Raw genomic sequence first — 23,269 nt, 5'->3', positions numbered from 1 at the left:
GCTAACTTGTCTTGTTTATTAGCAAGAAAAGGACCATCAAAACACAAGCTGCTCCTTTTCCACGAAAAGCCTTGCAGTCAAGCCCACACTCAATGGTGTCCAACAAAAAGAGACTTCAAACCAAAGTACAATATAGCAGTGGTTGTGATTAAAAATGTCTCGCTTTATAACCAACATCATTTCCCTATTCTTAATCAAATTTGCTCTAAATTTAAAGTATCACTGTCTTTTAATATCATACAAACACTGTACATGCAGCAGGCCCACATTGTTCATTCCCTACTTTTCTCTCCTCGGTTGCAGAGTGTGCTGCTTGCCACATTCTTCGTCTCTTTTCTGCTGTCACCACAATCTGATTGCCGGCATGATCTTTCTCTTCTTCCAGTTCCAGATTCTCTTCTTCATCAATGTCCATCTTAAATAAAAAAATTAATAAAAAAAAACACTATTTCTGAAATACAAGGCTTAGGCACTGTGCTGCCATGGCAGCTTTGCAACAAAACTGTCAAGAAAGGGTTCATTTCTTTTGTCAAAGGTCAGAGTGAAAGGTACTGTTAGATTTTGTTAGATTGAAGTTGTCGGCTTAAATGGTTTCTGAGATATTAGCAGTAATACGGGAGGAGGTGGCAGGTTAATAAACTCATAGATGCTTAAAAACATTACACATTAGGGGTGTATCAATACATTGTGTATGGATGAATCGTGATACTTTCTTTACATGATATTTTGTAACCAGCACTCCAGATAAGGTTTGGGTCCCTGAGTAATTTACTCTCCAATTTAGACACTATGTGAGTAATATGTATTTTCGGTGAGCAAAATGCAACATTACCTTGAAGTCATGAGTACTTTCAATAAATACTGTACATACTTCAACCCTTTGCGGTCCTATGTCGGACCAGGTCCATCATTACAATTTTCCCTTTCCAGTCCGAAAGACATCAAAAAGACGTCAATCACAGGTCTCTAATAATTTTCCTCCAGAAAAAGCATAGAAAACCTTTCAATGGCAGAATGAAGCCGATAGGAGCCAAGAGAAGCCAAATAAAAGGGATGTATCTGAGCAATACACATACCTCTGCACCACAGAGATAACACGGACACAAACAAAGAAGATAGCTGCTTCCGCATCCAGCGCTCAAAGAATATCAAAGAGATTTGCAGAGCTTTTTGAGATGGTATAGTAATAAAATAATGAGTTGGATCACATTATTGAGGAGTTTGGTAATAAAACGAGTGATCAGGAGAGGATTTATCACTATGCAGGACTATGAAGATGTGAAAAATACAGCGAACAAGGGGTGGGGCTGGAGATGCAGTACTGACGTCCTTTTGCCATGCAGTGCCTTTTAAACCTGTTTTACTCTGAAAAAATATATATTTTAAACAGCGTGTGTAAAATAAACCGTGCTTGTGAAAATAAATTGGGCGCCGAGAAATCCTACAGAACAAGAATCCAGTTGCATATTCACCAGTCACAAACACGCATTGCAAGTGAGTGGATTCAACTGCACTTTAAAAAAATTGTGTTTTAATGAAACCCCAGACTTATAGGTCCGGTGTTTCGGGCGATTCCCAGGCAGGCTACAATTAGCTGTCCCGGCATTTCTATAATCCAGTCTCTAGCTATCGCATGCAGTATTCACAATCGACCATTGAGACGCCGGGAACCAACGAAGTACAAGAAGCTTGAAAACATGTGAACTGAAGCTGTGCAGCAAAATTGCTAAGCGTATTGTTTACACATTACATTTAAATATCATACATAATTAATATTTTTTGTCAACACGTAAAACACCAAGTACACAGCTTATCTGACACTCTGATTGTATCATAATAGAGGGATGTATCGTTCATATCGTGACACAAGACCAAAAGCACAACATGCTGTAGCTCATTGTAGTTCACTAAGTGGTTCTTGAATGAAAAATAAGTGTATTTTATATTTGAATACATGCTCATCCCATTCCATTTACTTGTTGTCTTTTAAATAAATGCTCCATCATTAAATGACCATTTGATCGTATTATTCCTGATACAAGAAGCCTAGTACATAATACATCACATGTACTGTGAAACATATCATATCGCAAACTGCAAATAGTGATAGGTATTGCATTGTGATATTAGCGTAGGATTACACCCCTATTACATATATAAGATCTAGTACACTACATTGTATCTGACCAGGTGTATTAAACTGAATACAGTACCAGCACAAAAAGTCAATTTAATTTGAAGGTCATGAGAGTAAAATGACAGTTTACCATAGGCTTTGCAACCTGCTTTCAGCAATATACCAGGATAAAAGCATGCATGTATGATAAGTGTAACACTGTGAGCATTTGCATTCTCAAAATATGTGTGTGTGTGTGTGTGTTTGAGTGAGGCATTGCTCTAAGGGGGAAAAAAATATGTAGAGCAGTCAAAAGCAGATATCAACAGCAAATTTAACCAGCATTAATCTATTGACACATAAAGACATACATGTCATATATGTTTATTTAGTAACCCTGTAAATAAACGTTATGGTGTTAAGACAACAGAATGTGCAATGCAGTAAGCAGCGACTGTCAAGTTACCGGTTCAATTGGCTCTTGAAGCCACAGTCGAATGAGGGTGGCGAGAGTGTAGTACAGCACCAAAAGCATGATGGGATTTATATAGTGAAACCACAGCAAATTTGGGTGAGATATTATCATCCATGTAGTTGAGCAGTTGGTTTGAATTACAGGTGTCACACCAAACAATCTGTTCGGAAAAAAACAAAGAAGAAAAAAAAAACATTACTTATTTTCCGTGTTTCCACGCTGATCTGGGTTTCAGACGCAGAACTGCTAAAAGAGTGCATTACAATCGTCTTAGATGCTCCAAACATTTTTATACTGCAAAATGTACCAGGCAATATCTACTAAATGGATTTGAGTTGAACCATACAGGCAGAATACAAGTCAGGAAGAGGAATGTCTTAAATATCACTGAAGTAAATAAGGGCACCTCTAAATAAATTCTGTAGCTGACTGTTAATGAGGACAGTGACTTCAATTGGTTATGCATATTTGCTACTGTAAAGACATCATATTTGGTAACCGTAATCTAGTTATTTTTTATATTTGGCCCATTTTAGTAGAATTCCTGTGTGTTATATTTCCGTTTTGTTTTATACAATGCATGAACTACAACCATGTTAGAGTATTCCACATTATCTGTTACATACAAGGTGCAAAGTACACCATTCTACTGTGTCTACAGTAGTATAGTATACAAGGCCCTGACTTTAGCAGGATTATATTCTTTCAACCTTTCCCTTGTTTTAACAACTTAACATGTGCTCAGACAGCAACCCAAACAGCGAAATTAAATGCCATTTACACTATTAGATTATTATTATGTGAAAATACGATGGGACTTCAAGACCCAAAGAACTATCATGAAGCTTTCATAAAAAAGGAAGTGCTGGCAACTCAGATTGAATACAATTAAAGTAATGTGGTTTACCAGACACCTCTGTTAAATTGAGCATTTACTGCAATAGGATTTGAGTCACTGTCTTTAATGCCATCAAGAGTCCCTTCCGCTGCGCATCTGGATCTGTTGCACTGAACCTTGAAACAGTGCGTTAGTAGATTGACTTGCAATCCCCAGTGGTCCCAGCACGATTTAAAAAAAAGAACGCTGTAAGCACTATCCAGGCTTAACTGTAACAGGTACAACCGTCTGCCTAATAGCCCTATTAGCGGGCATTATTGCCCGACCTGGGGTTTTGAATAACACCAAAGAAAACCATAATAGCTTTGAAAATCCATACTGTTTAAATATTGTTACTTTGCAATTGTAAGTATTCATTCAAAGACTTTTTGCTGCAAGGTGCTCCGTCATTATAAGTGTACACTCCATTAGCAAATATAATTCAAAAACGCCAGTCTGAATGACAAATGATTAGTTTTAATTTGACAAGTTATTATTCTGCTATGGACATCCTGTTTTCTTTTGTTCTATGGTTTCTAAAGGAATGACATGCAAAAAGAGACTGTCACTAATACCAGTTTATGATTTAGGTTATTGTTACATTGTAATCGAACTGGAACATTGCCCCATTTAAAAATAAATAAACAAACAAATAAATAAATAAATAATAACAGTAATAATAATAATACATTTGACTGATCTTTTGTGGCAGCAGAATTTATTCTCAAAAACAAAATAGTCTTCTGTCACAGGATCACTATACAGCAACCACTTTTAATCAGTCACCTATGGTTCTTCCATTTTGGAATAAATTGTTATGCAGAGCAATTTATTGTTGTATGAGGACCTTGCATTTATTTTCATACAATAGTACTGCACAGTTTATATTAAAAAAAACTATATTAGAAAAAATGCCACAAGTTAGAAATCTATCATGTCGGAAAAGACATCTAAGGTGTGTGTGTGGGGGGGGGGGGGGGGGGGGTGCAGGAATCTGCAGTTGTGCATTCCGAGCACGCTCCTAAGAGGGAGAGAAAATCTCAGTGGACTCTTGAGTATGTGATTAACCAGGCTTTATTTAGTCGATTACACATAAAAAATGAATTAGGTATTGTGGAGTGGAGAATGCATGATGTGATTTACAGTCACTGGGTAATGTCCCTCAGTACATGCTTGTTGATTTAAACTCAGGAGGTACTTGTTCTGAGCTGAGATAAATACTGAAGCAAAATATAGCCCTGCATCTGCTCTCAAAGGGACAATTATACTTACTTTATAATTGAATTATAATTTTCTCAACAAGTTAGAATTAAAAGATATGACTGAGGGTGACTTTTTATTTCTATATATATTGATAATATAACTTTTAGAATAGGTTATATAATTAGAAAAAGATACTAGAAGGGTAGAACAATAATATATATATATATATATATATCTATTATATATATATATATATATATATATATATATATATATATTATATCTATATATCTATTTGTAACCAGGCAGAGGGAGCTAAAATCCTCCCTGCCAAAGTGATGTGTGTATCCACGTTTTGTTAATTGTTAGTTATCGCCCGCACCTGGTAAATTGTAAATTAGATGCAGGTGCAGGCTACTTAAAGAAGGCAGCCAGTCTACCCCGAGCTGCTGTGTGAAGAGCCCGACTGTGTGTTGTAAAAGTCAAAGGTATGGTGTAAAGGCTTTGGTGTATACTTTGCGAAACTGTGTGCGTTTTGTTGTTTTTAGCCGGTAAACAGCTTAGCTGTCTGGTAGTAGTCTAGCGTTATTTGTCTGTAGTTAGTACCGATTAGAGCTGTGTTTGTTTATTAAAAATAGCGCGTCAGCACTTTAAAACCACTTTGCTGTGTTTGGGCTGTATTATAAAAGGGCAAAACGAACCCAAGTCATCCAAGCTGCTGTATTTGCTGTAAGTGTTTTGTCTGGGTAAACGAACCCAAGACATATATATTTGCTATAGTATAGCCATTGTATATATATATATATATATATATATATATATATATATATATATATATATATATATATATATATATATATATATATATATATATATATGTCTGTGCTCTAGTGTAAAGATTCCATACTGTACAACACTTACAGATGATCAATATTTCAAACACACTTCATTACTGACAATCTACATTGTTCTAATTTGCGACTTTTTGCAGTTAAGATCAGTCAAGAAGGCTTTGACATGGCATTATACTGTACAGGGATATCACACAAGCTTTTGTTAAGAACCTTAATGTTCCAGCATCCTTTGGCTCCTTTATATCACAGAGCTAACACTACTGTCATCACGATCCATTCAGTGTTTTAGGTTTCCCATTACTGTAGGTCAGCCCACAGTATGCGTTTTGCTAAACAAATTAACACACAGTGGGCTGAATTCATTAAGCTTTTGCTCGACTCTTACTTTTAAATTGAGTTTTGACCTCAAACAAAAACAGTTGAGTGCAACTGTATACACAACTGTACAAACAATGCCCAGGTTAGCTATTAAGAATAACTGTTGGTATAGGATGAATGGATCTCTTTACAAAAGCAATTTGAACAAAAGGCTTTTATTTCTTTAAAATCTAGAATTATGGTGTTCACTAAAATGCCCCACCACCATTCCATATTCACTGTCTATACTTCATGATTAATCATTATTACCCTCCTCTATAAAGGCAGATAGTGTAGTGTATTTGTTTTGCAGGTTTTATAATAAAGCACAGGCATGCTTCTTAACTACATAACACTATAAAGCACAAGTAAAAGCTTAACTACAAGTTGTCCATACGACAACTCAATTTCTTCAATTTTCCAACTACTGAATTGCAAAATCTGCACCAAACAATTGGGAAAATGTATTAAAATAGTTTTGTAATGTATTTAATAAAACTTTAAATTGCAGTGTTGCCAACTCTCATCTCTAAGTAATGGCACAGCTGATGGCCTAATCTTACCAGTAGAATTGAATTCCATGTCTGGTTGCCCAGCTTCATTACACTAATGATGGACTTGGGCCATCATCTATGACAAACATTATGTTTAAACTTCTTTTGTTTTAGAGATAAATTATAGATATGAGGCAAAATAATGTGTTTCGGAACTACTGTAAAAACCTTTGTATAAGTCTATTTTCCAGGTATTTTAGGGGGTCTAAAAGGGGAGGGGTTACACCAGTATGACTGTCACAAAGACGACCGGAGTGGGGGACGTCGGACCAGAAACATGAACCAGGAAATAAATGACAGAGAGGTGGAGTAGTGTGGAGCTGAGTACTTGCTTGCGCTCAGCATTTAATGAATTAAACAAAAAACACAGGACATGGCACATTCGCCAAAACAAACGAGACAAACAAAACAGACTACACAGACAAACACGGTGAGCAGATATTTTACTTATATTATTATTATTATTATTATTATTATTATTATTATTACTACCTCTGTCTCCAATCCCATTCTCCACTCACAGAACACACAACCCCGAGTGAGTGAAAACATGCAGCTTTTATGCAGCTGTACCGAGACTCAATTGCTAATCAATCATTCAGTTGGAGTCGAGGTACAACTGCACGTGAATTAATAGTGCAATTCCCTGTGATCATATATTACACTATGTAACACAATTTTTGTTCCTGGGTAGTAAGTGTTATTTCCTAATTGCTTATGCCTCAAAAGTATAGAAAATGGCTATTATTCCCCACAAACTGCTTTTGTGACCAGGACAGGTAAATTTCAAAATATCACTATTTCCAACGAGAAAACGGGTGAATTTGTGTCTTTTCGTTCACAAAGTCAGAAAAAAACAACATATGAATCCAAATTAACATGTATTTATACTAAAGTAATATAAAAATGACTACAAAAGATTTAGAAGTGAGTAGTTTTTTGAGATTTACGATTATACTGTAAATGTAGCCATTTTCCATACTTTTGAGGCATAAGCAATTAGGAAATAACACTTACTACCCAGGAACAAAAAAAAAAAAAAAATTGTTACAAGGTGTTATTACTTTTTACTTGCACGTGAAGTGCTGTGCAATCCTCATGCCTAAATACAAATATACATTTTAAACACTCATGTTACACAGACCCGTTTATATCCCATGTACCAATGACTATACACCAACATTAACACACAACATACAACACAAAATACACACCGGGGCGGGCACTTTGCCACAGTGACCTATAGACTTTTTCCTGAAATTGTTGTCTCAAAAGGGGGGGGGGGGGGGGGGGGGCGACTTATACACGGGGACGACTTATACATCGTTTTTTTACGGTACACTCCATATATTAGTAATAGTAATAAGAGTATTACAATTTTGCATAATGTACAGGGAGGGGGCCTATTCACACAAACACTGAAAATAAAGGCCCAAAATATATGGTAACAACTTCAAGGTAGTTTCAGAAACATCAAAAAATGTAAATGTGGAATTACACAAGGGAATGCAGGGGTAGTGTTCATTTTTAGGATCAAACGTTGTTATACGAAAAAATTACAAATCAGCAAATCTTACACCAAAATGACTACCTCTCATACGTGTAAATCATTTTAGATAATTTCCTGATCTTCCCCCAATCTAAGCAACACAACACAGAAACTCAAGAGAGGTTTCAGGGGTAATTCCTGGCAATCCTGATTCTGGTCTAAATTGTTCTCAGGGTAACAGTGTATTAGTTACTTCAATTTTTGTCCCTGATCACAAAATTTCAACTTGTGAGTTTTTTTTATGGCACTTGATGACACTTAAATTCATATATAATCTTGGTATTTCGTTTGTCTTTTGGGTTCAACAAGCTCACTTTGAGTCCTCCAGAGCCACTCTGGGCTATGGAGTTCTGTGCAAGCTCGTATAATGGTTTTTTTTTGGTTTTTGGGTTTTTTTTTTTTGTCATACACAATGCGTTTTGTTGATTTATTATTTCAGTGATGTCTAAAATTATTTAAATGTAACTTTTCCTAAAGAAAAACAAACAAACAAACAAATGTGTGTCATTGGTTATTGTAGCTTGTTTATCCACTAGCTTTTTTCCTGCACCTGGTAGATCTCAGCTATAACTTAGGGCAACAGACTATCTGCATCATTGCAGTCAAAGGCAGGGAATGCAATAACAAAATCAGCACTTCAACACAATCACTCAACAGCAGCTTAAAGGCCAGGTGTATGTCTGAAACAGATGCTTTATAAAACCTGCATACACAATGGTCTTACAACAGAAAACTCAAGTATTCAATTGTAACAAATAACAACTGCCAGATGAGTATACTTTTAAAGATGGGAGAATAGCACACATAATTTTGTTTGAAAAACAAACAAAAAACAGATACAACCCCAGTTAAGCAACAATAGGAAGCACTAGGATCCCTGGAGAGGGTGGAAAGAACAAACGGCTTTGGTACTGAAAGAAACCAAATTAATGGCAGTGTTTAATTTGTGATGAATAAAATGAGGGAACCCTGTCAAAGAAGAGTGTATAAACAAGCAGTGTCCTCCTATTGCAGCACACAGGGCTCCCTAGCTAGGACTCATTTTTAACTGCCACCCCCGCAGAAAACGTCATTCCTGACATTTGCAGTATTTTAGCCCTATTTTCTAATCCTGAATAAACACCTAGTGAACCAGTACCAAACATGTTCACAAATATATTTGTACTCGTTATACTGCATCATTATTAAGCAGCATAGTATGTTCTGTGATGGTTGGTAACCATTAGATAGCCTAAAGTTTACTTCACAGCTACTCTTTAGGTGGGTTTGAATAGGGACGATACAGTTATGTTTTTTTTTTTTTTTTGTTATGTGCTAAATAAGTTATCTTATAAAAATTGTCAAGTTACAGGAAAGGTGTAATAGTATTATCTATCATATATGTATATATATAGTATATATATATATATATATATATATATATATATATATAAGACCAACAACACACACCACACATATATATAGATATATTCTATAGATATATGAATTATATATATATATATATATATATATATATATATATATATATATATATATATATATATATATGCTTATATATGGACTCTCTCCAAGGGCACAATGCCCTTTTCCTTAATGCTGTAACCAGAACTGAATACAGTACCCAAAGTGTGCTCCCCTGGTGCTTTATACAACCTTATCAAAACCGCCTTTGATTTGCACTTTACATTATTGTGACTATCCAACCTTATGTTTGCCTTCTTAATTGCTTCACTTTTGAACCATGTTGAACCTACAGCCTGTGTTACTAAGCGCACCGGACCATGGAGGTGGTTGCTGTAGCACAGCGATGCAAACTCTTCCCAGTCGATTTCTTTCCCTAAGATGCAGCACTGCACAGGCCAATGCAGTCCTGTGGACCCTCAGCCAAGAACAGTAACTCAGCACGACTGGGATTCGATACTAAGTAAGTTTCATCCAGACTGTGGGTTCCCCCGTGGCTCAGAGAGTTGTTACTTTTGCATTCAGTTAAGAATGAAGTCCAGCAGTCTATTGCATATTTGGACAACTGCCTACTTTTAATAATGTAAAATGCAATGAAGTATTCTTTTTCAGCAGTGTGAGTGTAAATAGACATAATTGCCCCACATGGGATGTGCTGAAGACAGGCTCCTAAAAGAGAAAGGCTGGTGACATCAATGGGATCTTAGAAATTCAACGACGCGACGTTTCTAGAGTCATTGTGCTTTTTGTGTTGTTTCTTTAAATAAATACGCATCAGCATTATAGTTTATTCCACCAAAGCAGAGACCTTTAACATGTTAACACCATAAAGCACATAATTATTAAACACTAAAAAAAAACATGTGTATCACTATTATATGTCACAAATAATCAGTTGTTAAAACTGAAAGACTACATGAGCAGTTGTATGTAACTGTCATAAAAAAAAAAAAAAAATGTATGATGAGAATGACTCATATTGACAAAGCACAGTCACAGCTGCTCTGGTGGAGTTTTAACAGGGAGGATACACTTATAGGTTTTTTGTTTTATGTTGAATTGTTGGGCTTGGCTGACTAGAACAATGAAAAAAAAGTTGCACATTTTACAGAACCTACTTATTGAAAAATACCCCCCATAATAATGTATCTATATTAAGTACTGTATTCAGGAGCAGCTGTCTGCATTTCATTCAAAGCAATATGCCTCCCTGTAAACTATTATGTATGATATAATATATATTATATATATATACTATATATATATACTATATTATATATACTATATATATATATATATATATATATATATATATATATATATATATATATATATATATATATATATATATATATATATATATATATATTTGCAACTCATTTTCTAAAAACATTTTAAGTGAAATGGTGTATACATATAATTCTAAATTTAGCAATTTTAGGGACTTAAAGGTTATGATAAGGTTTATCAGGTATTTGTTAAAATGAAGATTTAAGGCTAGGATTAGGTGTATGTGTGGATGTTGCTGGAGCATTTCTAGTGTAATTACTTGGAATCCCAGCTGACTGAATTGAATGGGCTGGACACGAACCACAAACTGTATGGTTAAAAGACAAACACCATACCATTCAACTAAAGAGCAAGCGCTGCATCAAGAGGTAAGTAAGTGTCTTATGCTGGTATCAGTGCTAGTAGCTCAGCTGCTAGATCCATTACAGTAGCTATGGGAGAATCTACAATGAGAAGTTTAGGGTACAGTTGTTTTTTTTGTATGTTATTACTGGTGTAAGCTGTCTGAAAATGGATTAAACTATTTGAAAATGTCTACAATTTTCATTTTAAAGACTATAAAACAAATGCCACCTCCATTGCCACAGGTTCAGATATAAAAAAAGAATGAATGTAGGGTTATGTCAAACCAAACAAAGGGACAACTGTGATAGAAAAAGGGAAATGTTAATACTGCATAGCTCTTGCTAGGGGAACTGTGGTTCAGTGTACTATACCATGCAACTCAGCACTGGGCTGTGGAAAAGTTGCCTACAGATATACCCTCCTAATTAGAAGGGTGACTTGAATTTTGTGAGCCCATACATACGTAAACTACAACAGTACAGTATGCACCACTCTGTGTGAAGATATGTTTATAAGCAGGAAAATGGACACCTAAAACAACATCATCATTTGCATAACATTTCCACACTCACTTTCTCAACAGTGTTATTACCGTTTTAATTTTAACCATATCAAGCAAGAGATGGATGAACAAAAGCAAAGTGGTTAAGATTTGCCACACTGTTAAAGTTTCACATTTCTTTCAGTCTTCCTTGATTATCTGATTTTCGGATTAGCCCCCAGGTACAGCTTGTCTCATTTATCACCACACTATAAACCCACGACTTGAGAGACCTGTGTGTCATAAACATTTCTCTAGCTTTTTTTTAGAGATATTTTTCTTTAGAGTTTGTGTCAACCAAGATCAGAGCAACCCAACAACAAATATCACTAACCACCATACTGGACAGTAGCTAAACACATTAAAACTACTAGAATTAAAATATAATTATAGTGATATGGAAAAATATCAGTTAAATGGATATAATATGCTGCAGCTATTTTTTTTTTGTTAATTAGCGTAAAGACAGTTGCGGATAAAGCTATACTATGCAACTCATAGGCTTTGGATTTTGCAGAAGCAATTGTTTGCACTACACCCAGGGCCAGATTAACGCATAGGCTAACTAAGCATGTGCCTAGGGCCCGAACTCAAGGTGGGGCCCAAAACACCTACGTGTTTTTTTTTTGTTTTTTTTTTACATATACAGATTTGTCTGGAAAAACTTCACTCACGGCATTCAAACTGAGGCATGTATCTCAAAATCAGATTGTTCTGACAGGTGTTATGCAGGTTTCTGTAACATTACCCCACAGAATTCTGTATCTCCACATTATTCCATGCTTGTGTAGTTGCAGTTTTTAAATGATCGCAGGACGTGCTTGACCAATATTTCTGTGCCTGAGCCCCGTTGTGTTCTCCACTGAGTTCTGCTGCAGCTTGTTACAAATATTGTAAACAAGACAAAACTAATTCTGTGACAAAAAAAATAGCACATTTAACACCACTGATTTTCTTGATATATAGCACATCTAGCCTCCTGCATTGCTCAATACACAAAACCCTTGATTAAAGAAACCTTATACAACTTTTTTTCTTTTAAAACACATTTTCATTCTATTACATGTAAATACTGTTCAGAAACATCAAGCGTTCACGTCCAGCGATCTTTGAAAAAAATGCAGCTGTGACGGCATGAAATCATCAAGGGTACAGAATTTTATAGGGTTCAGAAATCTATCATATGTAACACTTGAACTTGTATGCCAAAACATTGGCAATTTCTCTGCTCATGAGAAAATGGCATTTTCTTTAATGAAGCAAGTCAAAAGCCATCCTTCAGTTTTTCCGGGTTTATTTTGAAACATATTTAGCACATCCCCTACAGTTTAATTTTCTGTCAGGTTCATTCAGTCGTTCAAAATAACTTCAAACTGAGAATTCTACCTGTGGTAAAAGGGTCTAGTGCTAGTTATAAAGGTTATAGTGTATAGAGGTGTGTGTGTGTGTGTGTGTGTGTGTGTGTGTGTGTGTGTGTGTGTATGCATGTTTGTACGTATATGTGTGTGTGGCTGTTTATTCAGAGGAAGGGGTCCCAGTGATGTGTTAATCCAGCCCTAACTATGCCTATCCTTACATCAGCCCCTTTATGTCAGCATTAGATTTTGCATCAAGGTGTATTACTACATTTGTAATGCACTCATGCTAAAAGCAACATTCTCAACCTAGTTTCTCTTAGTATCACTACATATCTTGTCATTAAAAGTTTTATAGTTATGGATGTAAAATATCTGAAAATATTTCAGCTCAGTTACTTTAAATATTTGAGCCGAGTGCTCTGACTGATAAATGTGAAAAATGTGGCTTAACATTTTAAATGGTGCCAAGACGAGTATTTGTTATTCTTAGTATCTGATATTCATAGTGTTTTATACAGTATTTTTGATAATCAAGCCATTGTATGGACTTGAGACCTTTAATTTCAATAAACTATGAATACTGAACAGTAATCTTGTGTTTGAGGCATTTAAAGATTTGTGCTTCTCTGAGTCCCAGACTTAGAAATGCAATTCACTGCCAAAAATATGTATATATTAGTTCTGGCCAGACAATATTTTGTTAGCCACAGGCTTCTGGACTGCTAAGAATATTGATCCCTGAAGAAATGATAAACCTGTTTGCAAATTCCTAAACCACTGCAGCACAAAAACCCTTCATACAAGCTTAAACAAGAAACAAAGTGCTCTTACCAAAAGGAATTTATAAGATTTATAATTTATAAAAGTTTAACACTAGGGGTGTGCTGATACTCATACTCATAATCATAATTGCCTTTATGTATTTGGCAGCAGGTATTAAATAAATACATTCATTAATGTGTTGATTTCAAACCAAAAAAAGATGTCCTTCCCTCATTTTTACAATTGAGGCGCTGACATTTTTACTACCATACCAAGGCCTTGAACTAACAATGAATATTACAGGAAATTACAAGTATAAGTATCAGCACACCCCTGTGTAACACTTACTCTGCCCCTCTGGCTGTCTGAATGAAATAGATTTTTAGTGAAGAATTTAAATAATACATTTAATAGAAAATCCTTACCTTGCATAGAAGTCTTTTGGTGGAACAAACTCCTGAAAGAACTGAAACTGATACAAATAAAGCCCAATCAAGTGCCCTGCACTGAATATGGCCATTAATACACATAGGCAGCTGAATATCAGCGGATCAAACGTTCGACAAAGGGACCACCAAGTACACAGCCCCAAAAATGTGAAGAAATATACAGCTGAGGTCAGAGAAGGTAACATAATACCTGTAAAAAATAAAGAAAAACAGGTATTGAGATATTTTTTCATCTATCTTTTCAGAAGAATAATACAAATTTAAAAAGCTATGGAAGAGTGACACTGCATTTACGTTTGGTACTTGATGTGGAAAGATCAAAGGAAATATGCTGGCATAACAAACTGAAAAGGGTTATCTAAGTTTAGGTCAAATTGGCTAAGAAAATGATGACCAATATCAAAAATATTTATTTCCTTTTCTAAGCAGCATGTTCGTGACTGCAGCGCCCATCCACAAACGATCTTCAACTGCTTTTTTTATTTTTTACAGAGCCAGGTTATTTTACTTTCTTCAAATGCCTACTGTTAGCAAGGATAAGGCATGTGGTTAACCCAAGGAGAAAGAGAGAATTGTCTATATTTTTAACTGCATAACTACTATGTAACAGTGCTTGAGATTAAAGAATAATATCTTTGAAAAACAGTGCTGTGTGTGTTTTTACATCAAATACATTTCCATTAACAGATTATTTAAAACTTTGAATGTAAAGAAATACGTAATGTATCTGCACCAGATACCAACCTGTCAAACCAAGTAGTATTGTTACAACTACTTTTCCAGCAGTAGTTATAATATTGCCAATAGCTTCTTTTAATTTTGACGCCACTCCTGCTACTCTGCGCAGTATTTTAAGTTTTGTGCTTTCTTCCTCCCCCCCCTCCTCCTCCTCCTCCTCCTCCTCCTCCTCTTCTCCTTCTTCCAGCTGCTCCTCTTCAATTTCACATTCACCTTCATCGAACATCACCTCGTCCTCCATCTCAAGCTTCTCCTCATCCTGTTGAGAATAAAATATGGCACATTAAAATTCACTAAGGCACCTTCAACATGATTTGGATGTTAAACTTGTAGACATTAACGTTACTATTCCAATGTGCAGGATCGTCTTTGTTAGGTTGCTCTCATATCCAAAAACATAATTCTCAATTGGTCAAGTATTTGTCAAGACACACTAAATGTCTTGTGGCAGGCTGGCGAGTGGATAGAGGCCCAGAGACAGACTGCAGTTCAAAAAAATAACTATTTTATTATAAATAAACAAAAATAAAGTGCACAAGGGCAAAATAACAGATACTCAAACACAAATAAAGCAAAAATAAAACTCACAAAAATAAAGTTTCCAGGCTGGGCAATGCCTTCACTGGATTTAGAAAATTCAAAAACCACACAAAACAAAACACCAACCTGCTTCCTCAGCTCCCTTCTCCCAAATGAGAAGCTGAGGCCTCCTTTTATATCAGGTGGCTGGGCGCTGATTGATCGTTAATCAACCTAATCAACTAATCAACCCCAGCCACCTGAACATAATAAACCCAGGCAGGCAGGGGAAGTTAACCCCATCCCTGCCAATTTAAAAAGGGCAGAGCTTTGCTCTGCCACACACCTCCCCCCATGTACAACGTACACCGGCCGCAATCGGCCAACTCCCCCCTTCCCCCCCCCCCCCACCCTCCTCCCCCCAAGAGTCCAATTATGTCCCTTGGGTGGGCTGTTATGGTGGGTGGTGGTGGGCGGGGTTGATGTCGGAGCCCCCAAGCCTTCTTTGGTTGAGGGGGCCCCGAATGTCCAAGGTAGCATGGCGACGGCGGCCCGGCTCCCTCTGGTGGCGGAGGCGGCCCGGCTCCCTCTGGTGGCGGAGGCGGCCCGGCTCCCTCTGGTGGCGGAGGCGGCGACGGCGGCCCGGCTCCCTCTGGTGGCGGAGGCGGCGACGGCGGACCGGCTCCCTCTGGTGGCGGAGGCGGCGACGGCGGCCCGGCTCCCTCTGGTGGCGGAGGCGGCGGCGGCGGCCCGGCTCCCTCTGGTGGCGGAGGCGGCCCGGCTCCCTCTGGTGGCGGAGGTGGCGGAGGTGGCGGAGGCGGCGGCGGCGGCCCGGCTCCCTCTGGTGGCGGAGGCGGCGGCCGGCGGCTCCCTCTGGTGGCGGAGGCGGCGGCGGCGGCCCGGCTCCCTCTGGTGGCGGAGGCGGCGGCGGCGGCCCGGCTCCCTCTGGTGGCGGAGGCGGCGGCGGCGGCCCGGCTCCCTCTGGTGGCGGCGGCGGCGGCGGCGGCCCGGCTCCCTCTGGCTCTGAGAGCGGCGGCGGCTCCTCCCTCTCTGGCTCTGGGAGCGACGGCAGCTCCTCCTCCCTCTCTGGCTCTGGGAGCGACGGCAGCTCCTCACTCCCTCTCTGGCTCTGGGAGTGACGGCGGCTCCTCACCCCTCTCTGGCTCTGGGAGCGACGGCGGCTCCTCCTCCCTCTCTGGCTCTGGGAGCGACGGCGGATCCTCCTCCCTCTCTGGCTCTGGGAGCGACGGCGGATCCTCCTCCCTCTCTGGCTCTGGGAGCGACGGCGGATCCTCCTCCCTCTCTGGCTCTGGGAGCGACGGCAGATCCTCCTCCCTCTCTGGCTCTGGGAGCGACGGCAGATCCTCCTCCCTCTCTGGCTCTGGGAGCGACGGCAGATCCTCCTCCCTCTCTGTCTCTGGGAGCGACGGCAGATCCTCCTCCCTCTCTGGCTCTGGGAGCGACGGCAGATCCTCCTCCCTCTCTGGCTCTGGGAGCGACGGCAGATCCTCCTCCCTCTCTGGCTCTGGGAGCGACGGCAGATCCTCCTCCCTCTCTGGCTCTGGGAGCGACGGCAGATCCTCCTCCCTCTCTGGCTCTGGGAGCGACGGCAGCTCCTCACCCCTCTCTGGCTCTGGGAGCGACGGCAGCTCCTCACCCCTCTCTGGCTCTGGGAGCGACGGCAGCTCCTCACCCCTCTCTGGCTCTGGGAACGACGGCAGCTCCTCACCCCTCTCTGGCTCTGGGAGCGACGGCAGCTCCTCCTCCCTCTCTGGCTCTGGGAGCGACGGCAGCTCCTCACCCCTCTCTGGCTCTGGGAGCGACGGCAGCTCCTCACCCCTCTCTGGCTCTGGGAGCGACGGCAGCTCCTCACCCCTCTCTGGCTCTGGGAGCGACGGCAGCTCCTCACCCCTCTCTGGCTCTGGGAGCGACGGCAGCTCCTCACCCCTCTCTGGCTCTGGGAACGACGGCAGCTCCTCACCCCTCTCTGGCTCTGGGAGCGACGGCAGCTCCTCACCCCTCTCTGGCTCTGGGGAGCGACGGAGGCTCCTCACCCCTCTCTGGCTCTGGGAGCGACGGCAGCTCCTCACCCCTCTCTGGCTCTGGGGACGACGGCGGCTCCTCACCCCTCTCTGGCTCTGGGAGACGACGGCGGCTCCTCACCCCTCTCTGGCTCTGGGAGCGACGGCAGCTCCTCGCCCCTCTCTGGCTCTGGGAGCGACGGCAGCTCCTCGCCCCTCTCTGGCTCTGGGAGCGACGGCAGCTCCTCACCCCTCTCTGGCTCTCGGGAAGGCGGCTCACCCCTCTCTGGCTCTTGGGAAGGCGGCTCACCTCTCTTTATTGGAGTGACCGGTGGATCTCCCATGTCTACCGCCAGGTAATTAACCACCATGAGGGCAACCTCTGGGAAGGAGGCCGGGTGGTGTTGTTCCTCCCACTGTTCCCACCTCTCCCCATCTCGACGCCACAGCGTGTTGATAACTATGGGGAGATCGTGGACGAGGTCTGCCTCATGGTGCATCAACCAGTCCCAGATCTCCTGGGACGGTGGTGAAGGTGGTGGTGCTGGAGGTAGTGGGGTGGCCCCTGATGCCCGGGGTGAACACTGCACCTCTTCCTGGGCCTGGTTGTAGGGGCATCCTGCCCAGTTGTGGCCGTCCTCCTCACACCGGCCACACCAGTTTGCCGGTGGCACGTCTGGGCAGGACCGCCAACGATGGTCCTCCTTCCCACACCAGGAACACCAGGGGAAGAGGCTGGCCGGGTCCTCCAGCGGTGGCTGCAGCAGCTTACATTTCTTCAGCTGCTGCTTGTCCTGCCTTTTCCACTGTTTGCTCTTCTTTCCCATTTTTTTTTTTCTCAAAAAAAAAAAAATAAATACTGCTCTGAGCCTCTAGGTGGCGCTATCCCACTTCTGACACCAAATGTGGCAGGCTGGCGAGTGGATAGAGGCCCAGAGACAGACTGCAGTTCAAAAAAATAACTATTTTATTATAAATAAACAAAAATAAAGTGCACAAGGGCAAAATAACAGATACTCAAACACAAATAAAGCAAAAATAAAACTCACAAAAATAAAGTTTCCAGGCTGGGCAATGCCTTCACTGGATTTAGAAAATTCAAAAACCACAAAACAAACACCAACCTGCTTCCTCAGCTCCCTTCTCCCAAATGAGAAGCAGAGGCCTCCTTTTATATCAGGTGGCTGGGCGCTGATTGATCGTTAATCAACCTAATCAACTAATCAACCCCAGCCACCTGAACATAATAAACCCAGGCAGGCAGGGGAAGTTAACCCCATCCCTGCCAATTTAAAAAAAAGGCAGAGCTTTGCTCTGCCACATGTCTGAAATATCTGTATTGAATAAAAGTATATATATATATATATATATATATAAACACTATCATTTCCGTTAGTTTGTGGAAAAGTGGTAGAAGCAAGGTATATAGGGCCTCGGACGATGCAGAGTCTGTATCCTGTAGGTAAATGGATTCAAACAAGAGGGAAAAGAAAGGTAGTTCTACCATTTAAAAGTCAGCTAAATAACTACATTTCCCAGAACGCATCAGCCAAGCGCAAGGGACTGATTGTCCTGACAATCTGTTAACTAGAGACAGCTGTGGGTAATTGATGGCGCCATCACAGGTATAAAAGGGCAGGTTCAAGAGACCTTGGTTTGGCTGTGCCACAGGGAGGGCCTTTATGGACCTGAGTAAAGGTTTTGCAGATGTGTATTTGTACAGTGTATTATTTTTGTCAGCTGTTTTGGATTAGCTGAAATGAACTGAAATGTATCGTTTACTTAGCACTCCTGAAGGAGTTTTTATTTATTTATTTATTTTTTTGTTTTGTTTTTTTGTGTTCTTAAAGATGTATTGCGCTATTTGCCAAAACGCCCTGTTGAACAAATAAACATGGATATTCCATGTTAAAGATACATCTTTCCACCACAAGTACATAGGATGAGGAGTCTATTTACTGTGTTTACAATGGGTTGGTACAGCACTTGTCCAAATGATGTACCTGCACTCTTATGTTATGTTATGTTATGCTATAGGATTTTACTGTGTGAAGACTACACTCATCTATAGTAGGTAACTGATTGCAACCAAACGCCAAACAAACAATAGCATAATAACTAGTATCCAGATCACTGAAAATAATTTCAGCAAACCCTTGACCGATTCCTATTTACTGGCAGTAGGTTGATTGCTGGCAGATAGCTGGACCACATAATGTCGGTGATTACAACTGGTGAGTGTATTTATTCTGAAATTAATTTATTTTGACATATCACTGATTCCAGTATGTTATTTATTTTATAAAGAAGAGATTTAGTGCATGTAGTCAAATAATAACATTGATTAAGTATAATTGCTGTCGACAGTTTGGGGAGTTTAACACAGCTGCCACTTGTATATTAATGTTTTAAAAGCATTTCTAAGGGAGCACGTCAATATTCGAGTTTGTTGTTAAAGTGGAGCCCAGTTTAAAAGGTTTACAGAAGTTGAAAATGTAGCTGAATGTCATTTCAAGGTTGTTTTTAAAAAATCTGTTCTGTCTGCTTGTTACTTTTTTTGCAGTCAACACAGACCATCTTGTTTCCAGCAGAAGTTTGTTACAGTTTTAAAGATTGTTTCAATAGCAAATCTAGTAACAATGTATATTTTTGAAGAGTTGACCGAGTAGCTAGGCTAAATGTTAAAATGTTTCAGCCTTAGTTTTAGAGTGATGTTCTTGATGAACTATCAAGGATAACACATTTTAGGCAACTTATATAAGTAGAATATAATGTAAATAGAAAATGTGTTTTTTTTCTTCTTTTAAAATAAATGTAGATTTGACACACTTAAAAATAGCGTGCATTTTCCTGGCCCCTATGACTGCTGCCATAATACTCTTTCTTATCAGCTGCTATCTGACTTTTTCTTTGCACCCAAATAAGATCAATCTGAAATCGGTCTTATTTGTGGACCCTTTTAGGGCTGACGCTGCTGTTCTGCCGCTTCATGAATCTCATTTTAATATAACAGACTTCATTTCCAAATGAGCGCCACCTACAATTTGTCCATGCATATAATTAAGGCTTGACACGCCTTAAAATGCATGGATAATGAGTGACAGAGTGCATTTTGGTGGTGCTAAAATGCGTTTAGTTGGTTAGTACATTTCCTAACGAAAACTACATCATGAAGACGAAGGAACATTCAAAGCAAATCCGGAATAAGGTTCTTCAAAAGCACCAATCAGGGGTAGGATATAAGAACATTTCCAAGGCTCTGAACATCCCCCGGAGCACAATAAAGTCCATTATTAAGAAATGGAGAGAATATGGCACAATTGTGAATCTGTCTAGAACAGGCCGTCCTCAAAAACTGAGTATCCAGGCAAGAAGGGCACTAGTCAGGGAGGCCACTAAGAGGCCTCCCGGCTGAGCTGGGAGACACTGTGCATACGGCAACAATAGCCCGGGTGCTTCAGAAAACTGGCCTTTATGGGAGAGTGGCAAAAAGAAAGCCATTGTTGAAAAAAACTCACATCAAAATGGATGCAGGAAAGTACACAGAAATCCTGGAGAAAAACCTGCTGAAGTCTGCAAGAGACCTGGGACTTGGGAGAAGATTCATCTTCCAGCAGGACAATCATACAGCCAAAGCCACACTGGAGTGGATTAAAAATAAAAAGGTCAATGTCCTGGAGTGGCCCAGTCAAAACCTAGACCTCAATCCGATTGAGAATATGTGGAAAAAGTTGAAAATTGCTGTTCACCAAAGGTCCCCATCCAACTTGACGGAGCTTGAGCAATTTTGCAAAGAAGAATGGGCAAACATTGCAATGTCCAGATGTACAAAGCTGGTAGAGACTTATCCAAATAGACTCATGGCTGTAATTGCTGCCGAAGGTGCCTCTACCAAATATTGACTCAAGGGGGTGAATACCTATGCAATCAATTATTTTCTGTTTTGTATTTGTAAAATATTTAGAACAATTTGTAGATTTTATTTTTCACTTTGATATTATCGACTTTTTTGTGTTGATCAGTGGCAAAACTCCTAATTAAATCCATTTTAATTCCATGTTGTAACACAATAAAATGTGAAAAAGTCCAAGAAGGGTGAATACTTTTGAGAGCCTCTGTACACACGCATTGCACAATAACACAAAGAAAATTATATATCTGCTTGCTGAAGCTGTTTTTATTTTATCCAACGAGGTGTTCACTTGTGGCACCAGCAATACACTAGCAAGTCACAGGGCAGTGATGTCAGCTCCCTAGCAACAAGCCTCCTATGTTGAGAATGAGATTCTTTCAATGCAGCAGGTTTGTACATTTGAGAAAGGAGAGGAAGACTCATGAAATTTTAACTGGAAACTGAAGTTGATGAGAAGCAATTACCGTCTGTAGTATGAATGAAAATGATGAGCTGCTTGAGAAAAAGTGGGTTTGCATAGAGGACTTATACTGGACCCGGACACCCCTGATAAAACAACGGAGTAGTTGTACAGTATTTGTTATTAGCCTATTTGTTTTTCTATGGGTCTCTCGCCATATAGCGCCGATACAGGAGGACTCAAGTTAACATTATAAGCACTAGATTTGAAAACATGAAACCTTTCTGGAAATTTTGCTGTTACCAAAGAACAGGGAGGTAATGTGTGCAGTATTTTATTAATTGAATCCTCCCCTTAATGGGAGGGAGCTAGTCAAGATGGTTACCCTTCAACCTAACCTGACAGGATTAGAAACTTGGCTTGGTTCTGAGTGATAAAGTTCACAGTGACTTCTAAACTTGATTAAGCTACTTTTGAAGATCACCTTAAAAGTTACAAGCAGCAATCAACTCATGAAGTTAGAGATTGCTAAAACAGCTGATTTAATCACATGAATAGTCTGGCTCTTGGGAAACATGACTTAAAGCACCACACTGTAAGTGAAAATGTGATTTAAAGTGTCTTATTGTAAGGGATAGATGTTTAACAAAAACGATATTCATTGGAATTTGCCACCTTCATGCTTGATTAGTTGACTAGTCATGAAAAGCAAACGGGTCATCTAAAAAGAGGCAGAGAAATACCGGATAGGGAGTTTCTAAGACTGGACATATCCTGAAAACTAAACTCTGCAAACACATATACTGCACACTGTACATAGGATTTAATTACAGAAAAAAATGAAAGTTTATGAAAGTAAAACAAACATAAATGTAAAATAGTATTAGCCAACAAGTAAATTATATCCAAACAGATGACCTCATTCAATTAACAAAATGATTACAAACGTTATAATTTCTGTGTGAGTTGTCAACACGAGTGTGAATACAACACGTTTCAATGAGAAAATTGCAGCTACTACAGAAAACAATTGAATGAATTACAAGTGTACAGAAAAAAATAGAAAAACTGCATTATTTTGTGTATAATAATATTGGTAATAGCGAATTAGCCCTCAACATTAATGTTCAACCTTTGGGTTTAATGAAATGGTGACACTATTCTGACATGTAGCAGAACTCATAATGTGACTTCTAACAACCCACAAATTAACCCACTGTCAGGACTTATAATGGCCCCACAAGGAGAACTCTTGGCAGGTTTTATGCAGCTGTAAGCATATGTTATTTCCTACGGGAGATATTCCTTATGCTGCAAAATGACATGCTTAAATAAACAATCGACTTGTGTTACACATTTAAAAACCCCAAACATTAGGTTTGAAGAAATATTGAGTACCATTTCATACAGTTAAATTCTGATATGACAGATGTTCTGTTATTGGGTCCTCGACAACAACTAGAAGCCACAAAATCTCTAAAAATAGA

General features: G+C 39.6%; 1 protein-coding gene across 1 annotated transcript in view; it reads right to left on the bottom strand.

Annotated features, from left to right (window-relative positions):
- The window catches only part of LOC121314460 (piezo-type mechanosensitive ion channel component 2-like), a 211,410-nt gene that overhangs the window by 59,147 nt on the left and 128,994 nt on the right, over positions 1 to 23,269 (bottom strand). Inside the window, exons 6-9 of the mRNA XM_041247759.1 lie at positions 14,936 to 15,188; positions 14,168 to 14,381; positions 2,583 to 2,751; positions 284 to 415 (exon numbers count right to left, since the gene is read on the bottom strand). Coding sequence (XP_041103693.1) covers positions 284 to 415; positions 2,583 to 2,751; positions 14,168 to 14,381; positions 14,936 to 15,188 — 768 coding nt within the window. The remainder of the gene's footprint in view (positions 1 to 283; positions 416 to 2,582; positions 2,752 to 14,167; positions 14,382 to 14,935; positions 15,189 to 23,269) is intronic.

The sequence above is a fragment of the Polyodon spathula genome, chromosome 4, assembly GCF_017654505.1.
Source record: "Polyodon spathula isolate WHYD16114869_AA chromosome 4, ASM1765450v1, whole genome shotgun sequence".
In the NCBI taxonomy this organism is placed as follows: Eukaryota; Metazoa; Chordata; class Actinopteri; order Acipenseriformes; family Polyodontidae; genus Polyodon; species Polyodon spathula.
This window is presented reverse-complemented; position numbering and strand designations above follow the sequence as displayed.